At 58.0% G+C, this 19,095-nt stretch overlaps 2 protein-coding genes across 2 annotated transcripts; both read left to right on the top strand.

Moving 5' to 3' along the window:
- The first annotated feature begins 1,446 nt into the window (after nt 1-1,446).
- On the top strand, nt 1,447-11,964 carry TWF2 (twinfilin actin binding protein 2). The gene is made up of 9 exons (XM_053897877.1): nt 1,447-1,598; nt 5,206-5,283; nt 7,557-7,735; nt 8,116-8,211; nt 8,424-8,528; nt 8,673-8,798; nt 10,525-10,675; nt 10,810-10,931; nt 11,364-11,964. Exons 1-9 carry the CDS (start codon nt 1,574-1,576, stop codon nt 11,529-11,531), a joined length of 1,050 nt encoding a protein of 349 aa, XP_053753852.1. The 5' UTR covers nt 1,447-1,573; the 3' UTR covers nt 11,532-11,964.
- Nucleotides 11,965-12,084: 120 nt separating this feature from the next.
- Nucleotides 12,085-19,095, top strand: TLR9 (toll like receptor 9). The gene is made up of 2 exons (XM_053897876.1): nt 12,085-14,961; nt 15,859-19,095. The coding sequence occupies exons 1-2, from the start codon at nt 14,743-14,745 to the stop codon at nt 18,949-18,951; spliced, it is 3,312 nt and encodes a 1,103-aa protein (XP_053753851.1). The 5' UTR covers nt 12,085-14,742; the 3' UTR covers nt 18,952-19,095.

Raw genomic sequence — 19,095 nt, 5'->3', positions numbered from 1 at the left:
ACAGTTAAGGTAGTCACAGTTCATTCAGTGATAGACATTTCTACAGGGAACATAACTTTATTGTTTTTCATTAACCTGTTTTCTTGGCTAATTCCTGTTTCCAAGAAGTTGATGCTCTTATGCTTCTGTGGAATTGCCAAGTGCTCTGATGGAAGTGGCCAGGTCTGAGAGCTGATGTAACTGTTGGCTCTGTGTTGCTGTCCCATCTGTGCTGTGGCAGGGCTGAGTTGGGGACTTGCCTGTGAGCTATTCTCCCAAGGGCAGGCTGTGAGGCCACACAGAGTTTTTAGTTTCTATTGTGAGTTCTGGGGTCAAGGTGAGCACTACACAGGTCCAGTTTTCAGGGTGTGCATAGGAAGATAAATAAGAAAATACTTCAATTTTGTGTTTGTTGTACTCTCAGGAGATGAGAAGCCCAGGGTTTGGGGCACACAGAGGAGGGCGCAATGCTACTTATTCAGCATGGGGTAGTGAGACAGTGATCAGGGAGTTCAAGCTGGGGCCAGATGCAAGGCAGGCCCCATACTCCATCATCAATTCTCAGCAATCCCAGCCCTCAAAGGTGGCCTCCTTCCCAATCTTCCCAACCAAAGTCCTGAGACAGGCTCTGTGGCCTTGTGCTCATCCCTGGCTCAACGTGGCCTGTAAGATACATTATGTTGATTGGCTGGTAACAGCAGGGCTAATGCCAGAGAAGGCAAAGCTGCTGGGTGTGGAGCCAGAAGTAGATTAGGAGTTGGGAAGTTACTCACTCGCCAAGCTCTGGCCCTCCTTCAATCTCTGGGCCTTTGCACATGTAGTTTCCTCTTCTCAGAAAACTTTTCCCTCCGCTCTGCCAGGTTGACCTCCAGGTCTCCACTCAAACTTCACCTCCTCCTAGTGGCCCCTTGCTCTCTGGGCAGGGCCCTCGCCACCACAGGTTCATTTGCTAACTGCCAGGTAGGTCAGTCTGGCTCCCACAATCAGGGCAGGGCCTGCAGCCAGGCCCGCCTCGAGGTGCCAGTGAGTCGGAGGGGGCGCTCAGGAAACGTCTCTAGGAAAAGGGATGCCGCTCAAAAACACAGGCGCTTCCATCCTCATGCAAACCCCTTCCCGGCCATAAGTGAGGGTACGCGCGGATCTCACCCCACTTGGAAACCCACCTAGATTGGGGCGCAGAGACTCGCGCGCGCACTCCCGGACGCGCCCCGGCTACAGACCCGTCGGCTCACGGTCTATAGGCACACGCGCGCGCATGAGTGCGCCCACGGATGCCCGACCACACGGAGGCCCCGTTCTTCCCCGCAAACAGGCACGCGCAGGCGCGCGGACACGCCGATCAACTCCGCGCGAAAGTCTCACCAGGAACAAGACGCACGGTGCGCGCACGCGCGGCCCGAGTCCCCGCCCCCTCCCGGCCTCGCCCGTCGGGGGCGGGGCGCTCTGGGCCGGGTCCTGCGGCACCGCCCGGGAAGCTGCGCGAGGCTGGGCGGCCGCCGCCACATCCTCCTCCTCCTCCGGGTCCAGGCGAGCGGAGCGGGTCCAGGGCCGAGCCGAGGGCTCCAAGGGCGCTGGTGGAGCGGGGCACGGAGCCATGGCGCACCAGACGGGCATCCACGGTGAGGGAGGACGGTGGGCGGCCAGGGAGCCGAGGGTATCCGCTCAAGGCTGCGCCCCCTCCCCGGCGCTCAGCCATTCTCTCCTCCCTGGCACCAGCCTAGGGAAGCTTCCTGTTCTCTTTTGCAGCCGGCGGTCGCCTGGGGTGGGCACATATGGGGGCGTGCGACTTACTGTGCATAGTTGGGAGTGGGTGTGCATGTACACAGCTGTAGTGGAAATATCTGTGTGCCCATCTGAGGGGGATGTGCCTGTGTGTGCCCATCTATATATTTTTGTTCCTTTCTGGGGGTGGGTGTACCCGGATGTGCACATCTGGGGGAGTGTGCACGCATGTGCACTTGTGTGTACAGTCCTGGGTGTGCACATCTGGATGTGACTGCTTGTGTATGTCTAGGGTCATTCATGCACATGCACTAATAGCTGATTGAATGGACACTGTCGCATGGAACCATCTTTAGGCATCAGTGTTTTGTGACTGTGTGCACATGTCTGTGGGTGTTTGTGTGCACAGTTTGGGTACATCTCAATGTGCATTTGTTACCATGGATGCCTGTAGCAGATGTGTCTGTGTAAGGATTGTATGGGTTTGTGTCTGTATGAGGAGGGGTCCCTGACCTTTGACTCCTCCCTGGACCCTCACATACTTGAGCAAGCTAGACTGGGGAAAACCTGGGACAGGGCATTCAGAGTGGGATGGGGAGAGTTGCCAATCTGACCTTGACCTCTGACCTCCCTGCCATTTTCCACTCTGATCTCCTGAGTCTGCCCCGGCTAGGGTTAGAAGGTTCCAGCTCCAGGCTGAAGGCAGAGAAGAGGGTCCAAATATGGGGTTTGTGAGGAGGGTCCTGGCTTTAGAGACTCCAGGCCAGCTCTCCCTACCCCAAGCCTCTTCCAGCCTAGAGCATCATCCCATTCCCCAAGGGCTTAGTTTCCTCTTTACACTGGCTGGGGAGAAGCAGGAGCCAGGTGTCCTGACCCCTCCGGGGCCTCATTGTCCCCCTCTGTCCCTAGCCTGGGAGGACTTCCTGGCCTGTGGGAAAAGCCCAGGCTGCTTGCCCAGACAGCCTGGTGGTTTGGCCATCAGCCATTCCTCCCACCACACCAGGATCCCCAGCCCGGGGACACCACCACCATCGACCAGCCTGACTGCCTGGATCTTGACTTGGCTTGTGGTTGTGGCTGCTTGGTGGCTAGACCACCTATAGGGTTTCCCTGGCCCCGCCCCACAGGACCAGAAAAGGCCAGAGTCTGGGTCAGGGCCAGCCTCCTACCAGGTGGGCCAGCTTCTCCAGAAGGAGCTGGAGGAGTTGGAGGGGTGGCTTCATGACTCAGCCCACAGAAGGGAACACTGCCCCCTGGACCTGCCCCTTCCTTCCCCTTTGTCTGGTCACTGCTGCTGCCTCCATCTGGAGGAGATCGGAAGCTGTGGCCCCTGCTCCCTGTTCAGGGCTGACAGGTCCTGTGGCCAGGGCTCTGCCTCACTCCTTCATTTCCCACATGGTGAGACAGGCCTGGCTAGGGGATCACTGGGAAGTGCCCGTGAGCAGCTCACTCCTTCCCATTTCTGGCCTGGGGAGGTGGAAGGTGAGATCGATTGCCCTGGATGCCCAGATGCCAGCCCAGTGTGGCCATACCTGTGGATCTGGTGACCTCAGAGCAGGGTGAGGGAGGGGGGGAGGGAGGGACTTGTAACTTGAGGCTATGGGGTAGGGGGAGGGCAGGGCAGCAGAGGCAGAAGAGTGGGGGGGAGCATGAATCTTTGATGATAGAGGCTCTGGTGTCCCAGGCCTGGCCTCTGGATTATTGATGGTGGCTGAAGAGTCATGGGGTGGGGGGCGGGGAATGTCTCTTCCACTACTGGGGTGTCACTTTGTCTTAGTAACTCTAGAAGGGGCGTGGCAGCCTCTCCCTTAGGGGAGCTTCTTGGCTTTCCCTCCCAGAAGGTCTGAGCAGGTGGAAAGGGCAGTTCAGCACAGCCTGCTCTGCCATCATTACAGTAGTAAATTTACAGTAGTAAAATTTTAAATTTAACAATTATTCGTAAAGTCCGCACTACTGAGCATTTTTTCCCCATCTACTCCTTAGCACAGCCCTCTGCACCTTGAGAGTATTAGCTCCACAGTATAGATGAGTCTGAGGCTCAGTGAGGTCAGAGGTCACACACAACTATGGGAAAGGTGGAGACCCAGAGACCAGGCTTTTCCTCAGGGATTTGCTTGGGGTCTGCTGATAAGCAGCCCTGTCCTCCCCCAGTGGGACCGTGTCTCTATGCCATGGTACTTGGTTGGGACCCTGCTCCCCCAGAGGCCATGGAGGATGGTACACAGCCTGACTTCTCAGGCTCAGGGTCACCCTGCATGAGGGGCCCCTGAGGACATGACCAGAGTTTGTTTTCCTAAAGGCCCCCACCCCCTGCCCTCAAGCTGCCCAGTCTGGGCCCTATAAATACTCTCTGACCTCAGCTCTCCAGCTGTGTTCCTGCAGAATTCTTCTGACCCCTGGATAGCCTCAAGGTCATGCTGGCCTGGCCCTAGCACACGTAGAGACCCAAGTCGGGCCCCTCCTCACTTGAACTTTGGTTTCTGTGTCTTTACCACTGGTAGATCTGTGACATTCCTGGTCTCACCTCTGTGTTTGGGTCCTTGGTCATTGGCTGTCATCTTCCAGCTGTGACCCAAGGACCAAGACAGGGTCTGTTTTGGAGAGTTCCTGATTGCCATTCCTCCTCTAGGAGCATTCTGGACTGCCTAAGGGCTGGGGACTTAGTGCCCCTAGCAGGGCTGTGCTAGGGCTGGGCTCAGGACCTCTCAGGGTTAGGCAGCCTGGCTGGTGGGCTGGGTGTGCATGCGTGTGTGTTTGTGTGTATGCTTTGTACATCTTCTTGCCTGGACATGTCTTAGCCGGGTTCTGCATTTGCCTATGTGTTTGTTAGCACTCTGGGGACTGTGTTCTTGTGTATGTTTGTGTGTCGAAATGTGTGTGTCCATTTATGTTTGACCAGCTGAATATGTTGTCATGTGTGAGGGTATTTGCATTTCTCCTCCACTGTGTCACATAGATGTTTATGTGTTATATTCACATGTGCTGGACTCAGCACGTACCTGATGGCACATGCAACGGGTGGTGCACGTGTGCATGTATGTGTGCGTGTGATTGCATGTGTGTGTTACCGGACATAGTGGTCAGTGCATACTGGGGGCATGTGTTCATGTATTTCTGTGTTTGTGCATATGACAGAACTGGGAGTGTCAGAGGCCACTTCAGTGCTGGGCCTTCCTAGGGGGCAGGGGACAGGGGACAGTTGGGGGCCATTCACTCTGGTTAGCCTGGCCTGGCCCAGAGCCTGCCCCATCCTTGAATGTGCTGGCCCATCCCTGCCTACCCTGTCACCAGAGCTATCTCAGCCAGCGGGCCACACTGCTGGCTAAATTTGGGAGCTTATGTTTGTGGATCGTGTCAGGTTCCCAGTCACATGGGGGGGCCATATTTAACCCAGCTCCCAGCTCCACCACCAGACCCCACAGGACGGAGCCGGCCCTGAACGTGTCCCTGCCCACCCTGCTCACGCTGCCTGCTTATCCCTCACCATGTTTCTTGTTCTTGTAGCCACCGAAGAGCTGAAGGAATTCTTCGCCAAGGCACGGGCTGGCTCTATCCGGCTCATCAAAGTCGTCATTGAGGACGGTGAGTGCCCCGTACTGCCCCCTTTGATAAGCTAGGGCATAGGCGGGGGGGGGCTAGACCCAGCTGCTTCTCTGAGAGCTGCCGGGACATTTGCCTCTATCCCCTTCAGGACCTCACTTGCTCCCTCTGGGGACTGGAGGTGCTTTGTAGGAGAGCGTCACTGGTGGGCATGATCATTACCCCTGTTACACAGAACAAGAAACAAAAGCTGGGACGACAGCAAGGAGGGCCCTGCCCAGAGGTCCTGTCCAGGTCCCCAGAGGCTATGTGGGGGTCAGAGGCCTAGCCAGGATGCTATACTGGGCATGGGAGCAGGAGATCAGTGAGGCCAGGCACTGCCCCATGTGGCAAGTGCCACTCACCTCCCTCTATGATAGGCAGGCTGGTGTGGCCGGGGGGGAGTCCCAAGGAGAAGCTGGGGCCCTGCCCTTGGGAAGTGCCCCTACAACAGGGCAAAGGGACTCGTGCCCAGCTTGGTTTGACAACATGACCGGGGGATTTCAGGCTTGGCTGAGCCTTGGCCGAGCCTTGGCCTGGACACTGGGAACCTGAGGTTTGCACAGGGTGGGTGCTCCTCATATTGGGGTGGGAGTGGGTGAGCTTGCGCTGAGGCTTGAAGTGGGGGGAGGGTTTGGGGAGGTAGAGGATGAGGCTGAGGCTTGGTGGCGACTCCTCCCCTTCCCTTCGTGCTAAGGGTTGTCCCTAGAGGTGATGGGTACAGACACTGGGCGTGGGCTGGGTGCCCCATGAATCCTTGGTAGCCAGCAGTAGTGGGCCCTTTAGGCAACCCCCCAAATGGGCTTGGTGCCCAGCTAACTTTTCACCCATTGAATTGGTACAAAGCAAGTTCTACCCAGACCCAGAATTCACCCCAGACTTTAGTTCCAGATCTGTGCTAGATTTTGTCCAGGGTCCCCAAGTTCAGATGCCTTCAGAGGTCAGGTCGTGGTCACTGTAGTAGGTCAAGAATGAAGGCTTCCCGCGGTGACAGGCCACAGCCTCCCTGCCCCCCGAAGAGATAGACTCATCAACCTTAGCTCTCAGCCTTCCCTGTCGCCTCCCAGACAGGACACCTCTACTAATGTTTACCAGGAGAAATCTCTAGGTGGGCTCTTATCTCTGTTCTACATTTTAGTTGTTGGGGCACCTGGGAGTCCCCAGGAAGGTTCAGGCACCCTGACAGGGAGCCACTGCCCATCTCCTACTGAGTGAGGCTTGAGCTCCTTCTAGAGTATCCGTTAATTCCACTTATTATGTAAAACTTCCCATTTTGAAAATGTTGGCAACAAATTAAACTCTGTTGGCAGTACTGTTGGGCCGACTGCCTGCTGGTTTTCACCCTTGACCCCATCTGAGTTCTAGGAGGATAGGCAAGGAGTCCGAGGCCTGCAGAGAGGCAGCTGGGCTGGTGGGCCTGGCATGTTTGGCCCTCATCAGGAGGGCCTGGTGGTCAGGTACCCCCTGGCCAGGTGTTGATTAACGCTTGCCCCAGGTCTTCTGCCACCCCGGGACTGTGCACCCCTGGGCTGATGTTGGGTGCCCACCCAAGACCCTGTGGGTGGATAGGTCAAGTATATGTCCAGCCTCAATGGCCCATTCAGCCAGTGTCCACCAGCCAGGGAGGTGGCCGGCCTATTGACCCCAGGCGTTAAGAGATTTGTTAATTTGGGGGGGAGGGGACTACAGCTGGCCAGTGGCAACAGGGTACAGATTTATATAGTATCTGATAAGAGCCCCTGTCTCCCTCTTTCCCACATGCTTTTGCTCTGGCAGGTCCCTGTGGCCTGAGGCTAGGCCCCACCTCCCTCAGCACAGTTGTTCTGAGAATGGTGTGCTGCAGGTTCCCCTAGAATCTTAGGCCAAGGGAGGAGGGGAGCAGGAAGTGACACAGTGGGGCTGTGCCTGAGCAGCCATGCCAGTGGGGTGGGTCTGAGTGTGTGGGTGATCGTGAGGGGACTGCATTGTTGGTGGCTGTGGGCAATGCAGCCATATGTCTTCTCGTGTTTGTCCGTGCTTAGTTATCTGTGGGAGCATTCTCGAGGCCATTTCTGTGCATGTGTGCGTGCGTTCATATAGCTGGCAGCTCTGTGCTTCATTCATTCGTTCGCTCGTTCACAGATTCAGTCACGTAGCCTCATCTTTCAGGGGCTTGGGGGCTCCAGGGAACGGTGGGTGGAGTGGCCGGCAGACCTGAGCCCCAGCCAAGAAGGCCCAAGGTCTGAGGTGGGTATGGGAGATGGCTACTCCTTGGCTCACCCGGCCTCTGCCCCCAGAGCAGCTCGTGCTAGGTGCCTCGCGGGAGCTGGCGGGCTGCTGGGACCAGGACTACGACAGGGCCGTGCTGCCGCTGCTGGATGCCCAGCAGCCCTGTTATCTGCTCTACCGCCTGGACTCGCAGAACGCCCAGGGCTTCGAGTGGCTCTTCCTTGCCTGGTCACCTGACAATTCTCCTGTGAGTCCTAGGGATCCCTGCCCAGTTCCCAGACCAGGGGAGAGGGGAAGTTGGATCTGAATGAAATAACAAGACCCTGCCCTGGGAAGTCCAAGGGGAGAGATACCAGGTCCTGCCTCAGAGTCTGAAACAGGACAAGGCCCTGTGCTTGGAGCCTGATGTCTCCCAGAGGCCCCCCAGCCACCTCAGCCTGGCTCTGGGAGGCAGAGATGTTGGGCTGGGGAGGCTCCACCCACTCTCATCCTCGCACCCTGCTGCGCCCTCTGCTGGGTATATGGGCACAAAGCGATGACCTGGTCCCCACCCAGAAGCTCTGGCCTGCTTCTCTAGAGAGACAGTGCTGCCCGGATGGGTCTCACAGCTTAGCTCCTGTCCTTTAGGTGCGGCTGAAGATGCTGTATGCAGCCACACGGGCTACAGTGAAGAAGGAGTTTGGGGGCGGCCACATCAAGGATGAGCTCTTTGGGACTGTGAAGGTAGGCTCCCTAGGCCAGGCCCCACCCAGCTGGGATCACAGGTCCACAGAGTGTGGGATGTTATGCAGGGTCACATAGGAAGTGGGTGCCAGGCTTGGGGAGGAGTGGAGAGGGCTGGAAAAGTCCAGGGGCTGCAAGCTGGGGTGCTCAGTGGGCTTCTGCCAGCCCAGCAACCCAAGGTGCCCATTTATGCTTCTGCATCCACTGGTCAGGATGACCTCTCCTTTGCTGGGTACCAGAAGCACCTCTCGTCCTGTGCAGCGCCCGCCCCGTTGACCTCAGCTGAGAGAGAGCTTCAGCAGATCCGTATTAACGAGGTGAGTGCACCAGACCAATGGTCAAAAGTCCCACCCTGAGGCCCTCCAGGTAACGTTAGGCCCAGCTGGCCGGGCCTGTGCTCCAGTAGGGCTACACCCTGGTTAGGCAGGTAAGGGCCTCACTCACTCTTTACTCGTCCCCAGGTGAAGACAGAGATCAGCGTGGAGAGCAAGCACCAGACCCTGCAGGGCCTCACCTTCCCACTGCAGCCGGCAGCCCAGAGGGCACTTCAGCAGCTCAAACAGAAGACTATCAACTACATCCAGCTGGTGGGTGCCTGTCCCTGCCCCAGGCACACATGCAGGGCACACCGTGCCCCTCCCCTGCTCTTGCTCAGACATGTGCACGGATGTGCATTCAGTACCCAGTCTGTCCTCTTCAGCTCACCTATGTACTTGCGGGGACCCACTGTCCCCCCTCCTGCTCCCCTGTCGCTCCCTGTTCCTGTTTGAGTGCAGATGCCTCATACAGTAGATGCAATGTGTTCCCCTGCCTTGCCCAGTCCTTGCTCACATGCAGGGACATGTGTGAGACACTGTCCCTCATTCTGCCCTTCTTACTGTGTACACGTACTCAGCCTGGAGTTCACACTGACTCCTCAGACCTGAGCCCCTTCCTGTCCTAGACTCCCTCTGCAGCTCCCCTGACTGCCCCCTTCCCCAGGTTGGGTCTTTCTGCTCCAGTGGCCTAGGCTTCCCGCTTTCTTTCTTTTTCTTTTTCTTTTTCTTTTTCTTTTTTTTTAATGTTTACTTATTTATTTTTGAAACAGAAAGCACGTGCTCATGCATGCATGAGCAGGGGAGGGGCAGAGAGGGCAAGAGAGAATCCCAAGCAGCCTCTGCGCTGTTAGCACAGACCCCAGCACAGGGCTCAGTCTTCTGAACTGTGAGATCATGACTTTAAATCAAGAGTCGGGGAGCGCCTGGTGGCTCAGTCAGTTAAGCATCCAACTCTTGGTTTTTTTGGCTCAGGTCATGATCTTATGGTTTGTGAGTTCGAGCCCCTCGTTGGGCTCCACAGTGACAGTGCAGAACCTGCTTGGGATTCTCTCTCTCTCTTTGCCCTTCTCCTGCTCAAATGTGCTATGTCTCTCTCTCTGTCTCTCTCAAAATAAATACACAATTGAAAAAAAGGGGGGGGCGCCTGGGTGGCTCAGTCAGTTGAGCGTCCAACTTCAGCTTAGGTCACTATGTTGCAGTTTATGAGTTCGAGCCCCACATGGGGCTCTCCACTGTCAGCACAGAGCCTGCTTTGGAGCCTCTGTCCCCCTCTTTCTCTGCCCCTCTCTTTGCCCCTCCCCCACTCATTTTAAATAAAACATTAAAAAAAAAAAGAAATCAAGAGAAGGACACTTAACTAACTGAGCCACCCAGGTACGCCTTCTTTTTTTTTTTAATGTAAGCCCTATGCCTGTGACTCCTGGGTGGCTCCGTTGAGTGTCCGACTTCATCTCAGGTCATGATCTCGCGGTTCACAAGTTTGAGTTCTGTGTCAGGCTCTGTTCTGACAGCTCAGAGCCTGGAGCCTGCTTCAGATTCTGTGTCTGCCTCTGTCTCTGCCCCTCCCCTGCTTGTGCTCTTTCTCTTTCTCAAAAATAAGTAAAAACATTAAAGCCCCAACGTGGGGCTTGAACTCACAAGATCGAGTCACATGTTCCGCTGACTGAGCTAGCCAAGTGCTCCTAGACTTCCCCATTCCAAGCAAAATGATGTGTCCCCCAAGAGGCCTCTCCCTCAGGTGGAGACCTTCCCCACTGTCCTGTCCACTGCCCCTGGTGGGACTTCCTCCTCTCATAGAGCTTTCAAAGGCAGAGGTGGGGACTCAGGAGTGGCCTCTTCGCAGGGACCCCATGGTGGGTGGCCACTGAGGTGGGGAATCCTGGGAAAGGTAGACCACAGTCAGACTCCTGCCTGTCACCTTGGGGACTTCTTGTTTGCTAGGGTGGGTCCGGGCCCTCTGCCGCTCAGGCCCTCACCTCGCCCTTACCCTTGGTAGAAGCTGGACCTGGAGCGGGAGACCATTGAGCTGGTGCACACAGAGCCCACGGAAGTGGCCCAGCTGCCCTCGAGGGTGCCCCGAGATGCTGCCCGCTACCACTTCTTCCTCTACAAGCACACCCATGAGGGGGACCACCTTGAGTCTGTGGGTGAGTGGCCACAGCAGCGCCCCCACGCCCGTGGCTGAATAGAAGCAGCACTGGCCTATGGCTGGGTGGGCTTGCTGCAGGGGGCATGGGTCAGCAGGTCCCCCAGCCTCTGCTCACGTCCCCATCCCCCACAGTGTTCATCTACTCGATGCCGGGGTACAAGTGCAGCATCAAGGAGCGCATGCTCTATTCCAGCTGTAAGAGTCGCCTCCTCGACTCCGTGGAGCAGGACTTCCAGCTGGAGATCTCCAAGAAGGTGGGTGCCCATTCCCCAGAGCCTCATCTCCCAAGGGGCCTTTAACACCACCCTCCACATGGGGCATTGGAGTCCCAAGACAGTGGCAGGGCAGGGGTCATTATTGCCTTGTGGGATGGACGTGGATGAGGCCCAAGGGGTAGCATGCATTCCCAAGGTGCCCATCTGACTGGTGGCATGGACAAGCCATTGTCTTGGCTGCCCATGACTCTGCTCTCCCAGGGTCTGAAAGGCAGATAGGGTGTCACCAAGGCGTGCAGGGCAGTGGGCCCCAGCAATGTGTTCCTAGAGGTGGCATTCCAGGTGGGGGGATCTGGGAGGAGACCCCAAGGCTAGAGTGTGAGAGGTCAAGGGGCTGCCCTAGGAGTGGAGGTGACCAAGGGTGGTATGTGTCAGGGGCCCCCCACCAGACCACTGCCTTGCCCCATGCAGATTGAGATTGGAGATGGGGCGGAGCTGACAGCCGAGTTCCTCTACGACGAGGTGCACCCCAAACAACACGCCTTCAAGCAGGCCTTCGCCAAGCCCAAGGGCCCAGGGGGCAAGCGGGGCCACAAGCGCCTCATCCGTGGTCCTGGCGAGAACGGGGATGACAGCTAGGTGGCCGGACCTAAGCTGCCCCGGCATGTGGACTGTGGGGCTGTGTGCCCCACCGCTCCCGGCCACCTGCCTCCTTTCCAGCCTGGGCTCCAGGGGAGGGTTGCTTCTTGTGGGGCAGGAGGGCTGCTGACAGAACACTCTTGCAGCTTCTGAGAGCCACTGGAGCTGACATCTTGTGACCTTCCCCTGTTGCTGTCCCTGCCTCTCATCTGTGTGCCCAGGGGGTCTGGGGACCCTGCCTGCCTGGCTCAAGGGCGCTGGGTAGGGAGCCTAGAATGAGCTTGGCCCCCAGGGGAACTGAGACTAGGATCCTAGCACATCCCAGAAGCCTTGGCCACAGGGGTGGGTTTAGTCAGGGCTGGGGTAGGGTGTCCCTGCAGAATAAGATGGTTGAATGCTGTATTTTTTAAAGAATAAAATATTTTTAAATCAACACCTGAGTCTGGCCCTGAGGGATCCACCTCTGACACTGGGAATCGGGAGGCCCCGTGTATATAACTGCATGCTTTCACCTTCGAAGTGGGTCTGTGAGCCTGTTAGGTAGGGCTCCAGCACTCCTGGCTACAGGTGTATGGGAAGACGTGTGTCTGTGTGCGTGAGAACACAAGCCTCACACAGGTCCCCTTGTTGACAGGAGCTTGGCCCAAAAGGCAGGCACACCTTCACGGTGATATGGAGCATCTGGGTGTATTAGTGTCCTGTGGCTGCTGTAACAAAATACCATAAGCTTAGTGGCTTAAACCCCCACATATTTACTATCTTAGCACTTCTTGTGAACCTAACAAGGTCAAAGTCTGATAGGGCTGAAATCCAGTTGCTGGCAGGACTTGTTCCTTTGGGAGGAGGGGGGGAGCATCTGTCACCTTGTCCGGCTTGAAAGGCTGCCTGCATTCCCTGCTCCCATCTTCAAACCAGAGAGGTGGGATCTCCGATCCTGCTTCCCGGTCACATGCCTCCTTCAGTAGTCAGAACCCCTGTGCCTCTGTCTCAAGGATGCTTGTGATTATATTCACCTCCCCGCTCGTCCCCAGATACTCTCCCCGCTCAGGATCCTTCACTTCCTCCCACCTGCAAGGCCCCTTTTATCCTGTATAGTAACATATTCATAGATTCTGGGGATTAGGATGTGGATCTCCTTGGGGCATTCTTCAGTCTGCCACACTGGGTACGTTCTGCCTGCTGGGCTTCCTGGCCTCTTTGGGGCTGCGGCATGGATCTTGGACCTCTGGATCTTGGTGTCTCCAGTCCACACGTGTGTGTGTGCGTGCAGACCTGTCAGCTCATTGGCCCTCTCCCTCATATTTGCGTTTCTGCCCACAAGGGTCTGGCTCCCTGGTCCCAGGGTCTCTGGGAGGGACTCTTTAGGCTTGGGATTCAGCGGGAGCCAGAAATTCAGTCTGTACCTGAGAAGGGGGTGGGAGACCCCTCCTATGCCAGGTGGGAGGTGTGTAGGGATGGTGACATGAGGGGTCAGTGGCTGGGACTCAGCTGCTGAATGGGCACTGTCCTTTCTTTGGGGAGCACATCTTGGGCTGGGACTCAGGGGAGTGTCCCATCCCTGAGGCCTTTCCCAGCCCCTACTAAAGACCCTAGAATTACAAAGAGGAGAGCTGGAACCCTAGTCAGGATCTAGAGAGGGTGGCCTGTCCTCATCCACCCCCAAACACTGGTTCCTAGGTGGGTAGGAAGACCGTGCCATCACCCCCACACTGCTAAAGCCCTGGGCCTGTGTGCCAGCTGGATGCCTGGCAGCCTGGAACCTACCTTCCAGGATAGCCACCCAGAGGTGGGCATGGAAAAGCAAGGGTAGCAGGTATCTAGCCCAAGCCAAAGCCCTATTTGTTCATTCATTAATTCAGCCATCATTCAGAGACATTCTGTGCCTGCCCAGAGCTGAGTGCTGGAGTCTCATGGGCTTAGCAAATCGTGACCACCTTATGATGTTCTGGGCACTCTCGGCCCTGGGTATACAGACAAAAAGACTCTTGCCATTAAGAAGCAGACATTCCAGCAGGGGAATAAGACAAACTACAAGAAACCATGGAAAATCAATGGTATGATGTGTTAGCAGGTAAAAACTTAGGACGAAGAAAAGCAGCAGGTAAAAGGGGCTTAGGAGTGCCAGATCCAGGGTGAGAGGTTTAAAAGAAGGTTGGGGAAGGCCTCCAGAGGGTAATGTGTGAGCTGAGATATAAAGGGGGCAATGGAAGGGGCCATGTTAATATCTAGGAAAAGAGCTTCCAGGCAGAGGGAACAGTAAGTCCAAAGGCCCTGGGGTGGGAAACTGCATGGGACTATTCAAGCCAGAGAAAGGAGGCCAGTGTGGGTGGAGACCAGTCGGGGAGGCAATGGGAGGCCAGATCCCATAGGACCTTTTTGGCCATTATGTGGACTGTGCCTTTGATTCCAGAAAGGGCCAAGGAGGAGTCTGAGCAGAGGAAGGACGTAACATGACTTAGGGGCTCAATGTGAATAGGCGGTGGGGTAGGAGAGCAGAAGCAGGGCAACCCACGACTTGGTGGTAACTGCACTGGTCTAGGAAGAGATGATGGCGGCTCAGGCCAGGCCGGTGAATGTGGAGATGGTGGGCGATGGGCAGATTCTGAAGGTGGAGCCAACAAGACTTGCTGAGGGGCCCAGGTCACCCTGAGACTTTGGGCCTGTTATGATCTGCTGGGTCAGAGGGAGCATGTGAAGATCCACCCAGCTGGCCCAGCTGTGGGGTGGGGTAGGTGCTTGGACAGGCCCCCAGGCACACTGGGGATGCAGATGAGGAAGCCCTGCTCCTGGAGGAAGTGGCTAGCTGTGGTGGAGGCAGGTGCAGCCTGGCTGGGGCCAATGCTGCTGTGCTCCCGAGTATGTCAGGCCCTGCAGAGCTCTGGGGACGGGGCCGCAGGGACAGGAAAAGGGCAGATGTGGGAACCACTGCCCCGAGAGAGCTCCCTTTGGGGCAGGGGCCGAGGGGCTGGGGTGTGAGGGTGAGAGTCTTCTTGGGACAGGGGGCCCTGACATCAGGTCAGCACGCCCAGCCCACGTCCAGCACTGCCCTCAATTCCGGTTTCTCATTGGCCTGACACTGGGCTCTGGGCCTCCGTCTCTCCCTGATAACATGTATGAGGCCCTCTCCAGCTGTGGCACACTGTTGGGATAGGGTGGGGGGCAGTGGGGGAGTGGAAAGAGGAAGGAGTGAAGGGGCTGTCTGCGTCTGCCTATGCAAATGGCCTCTGACTCACCACACCACCCCCCACCTCTCGCTGTGGGCAGGATGGGGGCGAGGGAGGGGGCTACTGTGTTATTTCTAAATTCTCACTTCCTCTGTTCTCTGAGCCTACACTGTGGGAAGGGTCTGCGAGCTCCAGGCATTCTTCTCTGCCATCGCTGCCCAGTCTGCCATCCAGACCCTCTGGAGAAGCCCCCACTCCCTGTCATGGTAGGACAGCAGCCCTCAGCCCCCCAGGGAAGGGGGGCAGTGGGAAGTGGTGAGGGAGAGGCGGGTTTGGTGGCTGCAGACAATAGTGAAGGGGGTTATCCCCCAACCTGGCCCTGGGGACACTCACTGAACCCTGAAGATATCAGACCAGGCGCCTTTCTCTAGGCAATGAGACCCAAACCCATTGTGTGGATAAGAAGGCTGAGGCCTAGGGCTTCAATCAGTGGAGGCAAGGGGGCTACAAGCAAGGTGGACACGACAGGACTAGGCCCTGTCTGGCCCGTTGCTGCCCACCCCCTCTGATCTGTTCTGACCTACAGTGGGTTGAGTGCTTGGGCTGGGAGAGGTGGGTAGAGGGGGAAGAGCTGGGCAGTGCCCATCCCAGCCAGGGTCCTGGGTGGTCCTCAGCCTGGACCCCAGCAGAAGACCCTCATTCCTTCCTGGGACTTGGCCAAAGGGAGAGGGAGGAGTTGGGGGAAGTTGGTAGAGGACACAGGGGGCTTTTCAGGGTGGCTGCATGGAAGGGAGCCAGATGACTCCTTGCTCAGGAAGGAAGAGAAATGACCTCTGAGGAAGGAAAAGGGAAAGTCAGAGAGAACCTGGTGGGCCTGTTGACTGCCTGCCTGGCTCTCCTGTCTGGCTGGGGTTTGGTTTGGAGTAAAAGTTCTAGATCGTGATTCTGGATTCCAGGTTGCAGAAGCAATTCTGAGTTGAAGGCTGGGTCTGAGACTTGAGTCTAACTTCTCCGTGAGGCCTAGAAGTGGGGTGGGTGCTGGGCCGAGAGGCAAGAGCCTCCCCGGGGAAGACTTGGGGAGAGGGTTTAGGAGCCCTGTTGGGAGACCCCAGGAAGGGGGGCAGGTGGATTTGGGCTGGGGCTGCATACTCACAGTCCCGCAGGGCCCCTGCTGTGGTGCCCTGCACCCCCTGTCTCTCCTGGTGCAGGCTGCCATGCTGGCCATGGCCCTGGCCCAGGGCACCCTGCCTGCCTTCCTGCCCTGTGAGCTCCAGCGCCACGGCCTGGTGAATTGCGACTGGCTGTTCCTCAAGTCCGTGCCCCACTTCTCGGCAGCAGCGCCCCGTGGTAACGTCACCAGCCTTTCCCTGTACTCCAACCGCATCCACCACCTCCACGACTCCGACTTTGTCCACCTGTCCAGCCTGCGGCGTCTCAACCTCAAATGGAACTGCCCACCCGCCAGCCTCAGCCCCATGCACTTCCCCTGTCACATGACCATTGAGCCCCACACCTTCCTGGCCGTGCCCACCCTGGAGGAGCTGAACCTGAGCTACAACAGCATCACGACAGTCCCTGCCCTGCCCAGTTCCCTCGTGTCCCTGTCCTTGAGCCGCACCAACATCCTGGTGCTGGACCCTGCCAACCTCGCAGGGCTGCACTCCCTGCGCTTCCTGTTCCTGGATGGCAACTGCTACTATAAGAACCCCTGCCCGCAGGCTCTGCAGGTGGCCCCGGGCGCCCTCCTTGGCCTGGGCAACCTTACACACCTGTCACTCAAGTACAACAACCTCACTGCGGTGCCCCGCGGCCTGCCCCCCAGCCTGGAGTACCTGCTATTGTCCTACAACCACATCATCACCCTGGCACCTGAGGACCTGGCCAACCTGACTGCCCTGCGTGTGCTCGATGTGGGTGGGAACTGCCGTCGCTGTGACCACGCCCGCAACCCCTGTATGGAGTGCCCCAAGGGCTTCCCGCACCTGCACCCTGACACCTTCAGCCACCTGCGCCACCTCGAAGGCCTGGTGTTGAAGGACAGCTCTCTCTACAACCTGAACCCCAGATGGTTCCATGCCCTGGGCAACCTCATGGTGCTGGACCTGAGTGAGAACTTCTTATACGACTGCATCACCAAAACCACAGCCTTCCAGGGCCTGGTCCAGCTGCGCAGACTCAACTTGTCTTTCAATTACCACAAGAAGGTGTCCTTTGCCCACCTGCATCTGGCGCCCTCCTTCGGGAGCCTGCTCTCCCTGCAGCAGCTGGACATGCATGGCATCTTCTTCCGCTCGCTCAGCGAGACCACGCTCCGGTCGCTGGCCCACCTGCCCATGCTCCAGAGTCTGCACCTGCAGATGAACTTCATCAATCAGGCCCAGCTCAGCATCTTCGGGGCCTTCCCTGGCCTGCGATACGTGGACCTGTCAGACAACCGCATAAGTGGAGCCATGGAGCTGGCGGCTGCCACGGGGGAGGTGGATGGTGGGGAGAGAGTCCGGCTGCCATCTGGGGACCTAGCTCCGGGCCCACTGGGCACCCCTAGCTCCGAGGGCTTCATGCCAGGCTGCAAGACCCTCAACTTCACCTTGGACCTGTCACGGAACAACCTAGTGACAATCCAGCCAGAGATGTTTGCCCGGCTCTCGCGCCTCCAGTGCCTGCTCCTGAGCCGCAACAGCATCTCGCAGGCAGTCAACGGCTCACAATTTATGCCGCTGACCAGCCTGCAGGTGCTGGACCTGTCCCATAACAAGCTGGACCTGTACCATGGGCGCTCTTTCACGGAGCTGCCGCGGCTGGAGGCCCTAGACCTCAGCTACAACAGCCAGCCCTTCAGCATGCAGGGCGTGGGTCACAACCTCAGCTTTGTGGCACAGCTGCCGGCCCTGCGCTATCTCAGCCTGGCGCACAACGACATCCACAGCCGTGTGTCCCAGCAGCTCTGCAGCACCTCGCTGCGGGCCTTGGACTTCAGCGGCAATGCCTTGAGCCGGATGTGGGCCGAGGGAGACCTGTATCTCCGCTTCTTCCGAGGCCTGAGGAGCCTGGTCCGGTTGGACCTGTCCCAGAATCGCCTGCATACCCTCTTGCCACGCACCCTGGACAACCTCCCCAAGAGCCTGCGGCTGCTGCGTCTCCGTGACAATTATCTGGCTTTCTTCAACTGGAGCAGCCTGGTCCTCCTCCCCAGGCTGGAAGCCCTGGACCTGGCGGGAAACCAGCTGAAGGCCCTGAGCAACGGCAGCTTGCCTAACGGGACCCAGCTCCAGAGGCTGGACCTCAGCAGCAACAGCATCAGCTTCGTGGCCTCCAGCTTTTTTGCTCTGGCCACAAGGCTGCGAGAGCTCAACCTCAGTGCCAACGCCCTCAAGACGGTGGAGCCCTCCTGGTTCGGTTCTCTAGCGGGCACCCTGAAAGTCCTAGATGTGACTGGCAACCCCCTGCACTGCGCCTGTGGGGCGGCCTTCGTGGACTTCTTGCTGGAGGTGCAGGCTGCAGTGCCCGGCCTGCCCAGCCACGTCAAGTGTGGCAGTCCAGGTCAGCTCCAGGGCCGCAGCATCTTTGCGCAGGATCTGCGCCTCTGCCTGGATGAGGCCCTCTCCTGGGACTGTTTTGGCCTCTCACTGCTGACCGTGGCCCTGGGCCTGGCCGTGCCCATGCTGCACCACCTCTGTGGCTGGGACCTCTGGTACTGCTTCCACCTGTGCCTGGCCTGGCTGCCCCGGCGGGGGTGGCGGCGGGGCGCGGATGCCCTGCCCTATGATGCCTTTGTGGTCTTCGACAAGGCACAGAGCGCGGTGGCCGACTGGGTGTACAACGAGCTGCGGGTACGGCTAGAGGAGCGCCGTGGACGTCGAGCGCTCCGCCTGTGCCTGGAGGAACGTGACTGGCTACCCGGTAAAACGCTCTTTGAGAACCTGTGGGCCTCAGTTTACAGCAGCCGCAAGATGCTGTTTGTGCTGGCCCACACAGACAGGGTCAGCGGCCTCTTGCGCGCCAGCTTTCTGCTGGCCCAGCAGCGCCTGCTGGAGGACCGCAAGGACGTTGTGGTGCTGGTGATCCTGCGCCCTGACGCCCACCGCTCCCGCTATGTGCGGCTGCGCCAGCGCCTCTGCCGCCAGAGCGTCCTCCTCTGGCCCCACCAGCCCAGTGGCCAGCGCAGCTTCTGGGCCCAGCTGGGCACGGCCCTGACCAGGGACAACCAGCACTTCTATAACCAGAACTTCTGCCGGGGCCCCACGACGGCAGAGTGACAGCCCAGCACCCCAAGCCTCCTACACCTTGCCTGTCTGCCTGGGATGCCGGGCCTGCTGGCCCTGCAACACCACTGCTCTGCCTCCCCAACTCCCACCCCTGGCATATAGCAGATGCTCAATAAATGCTACTGGTAGGCTGAA

This window comes from Panthera pardus, unplaced genomic scaffold, assembly GCF_024362965.1.
Source record: "Panthera pardus isolate Hobbes unplaced genomic scaffold, ASM2436296v1 HiC_scaffold_8, whole genome shotgun sequence".
Classification (NCBI taxonomy): domain Eukaryota; kingdom Metazoa; phylum Chordata; class Mammalia; order Carnivora; family Felidae; genus Panthera; species Panthera pardus.
Note: the sequence above shows the minus strand (reverse complement) of the source record. Positions and strands in the feature narration are given on the sequence as shown.

Bases quoted from the DNA above. Each gene is read 5' to 3' on its own strand.
- TWF2 (XM_053897877.1), top strand. From the start codon at position 1,574: ATGGCGCACCAGACGGGCATCCACG. The intron at 1,599-5,205 runs GTGAGGGAGGAC...TTGTTCTTGTAG, and splicing joins GCACCAGACGGGCATCCACG to CCACCGAAGAGCTGAAGGAA. The intron at 10,676-10,809 runs GTGAGTGGCCAC...CATCCCCCACAG, and splicing joins GGACCACCTTGAGTCTGTGG to TGTTCATCTACTCGATGCCG.
- TLR9 (XM_053897876.1), top strand. From the start codon at position 14,743: ATGCAAATGGCCTCTGACTCACCACACCACCCCCCACCTCTCGCTGTG. The intron at 14,962-15,858 runs GTAGGACAGCAG...ACAGTCCCGCAG, and splicing joins AGCCCCCACTCCCTGTCATG to GGCCCCTGCTGTGGTGCCCT.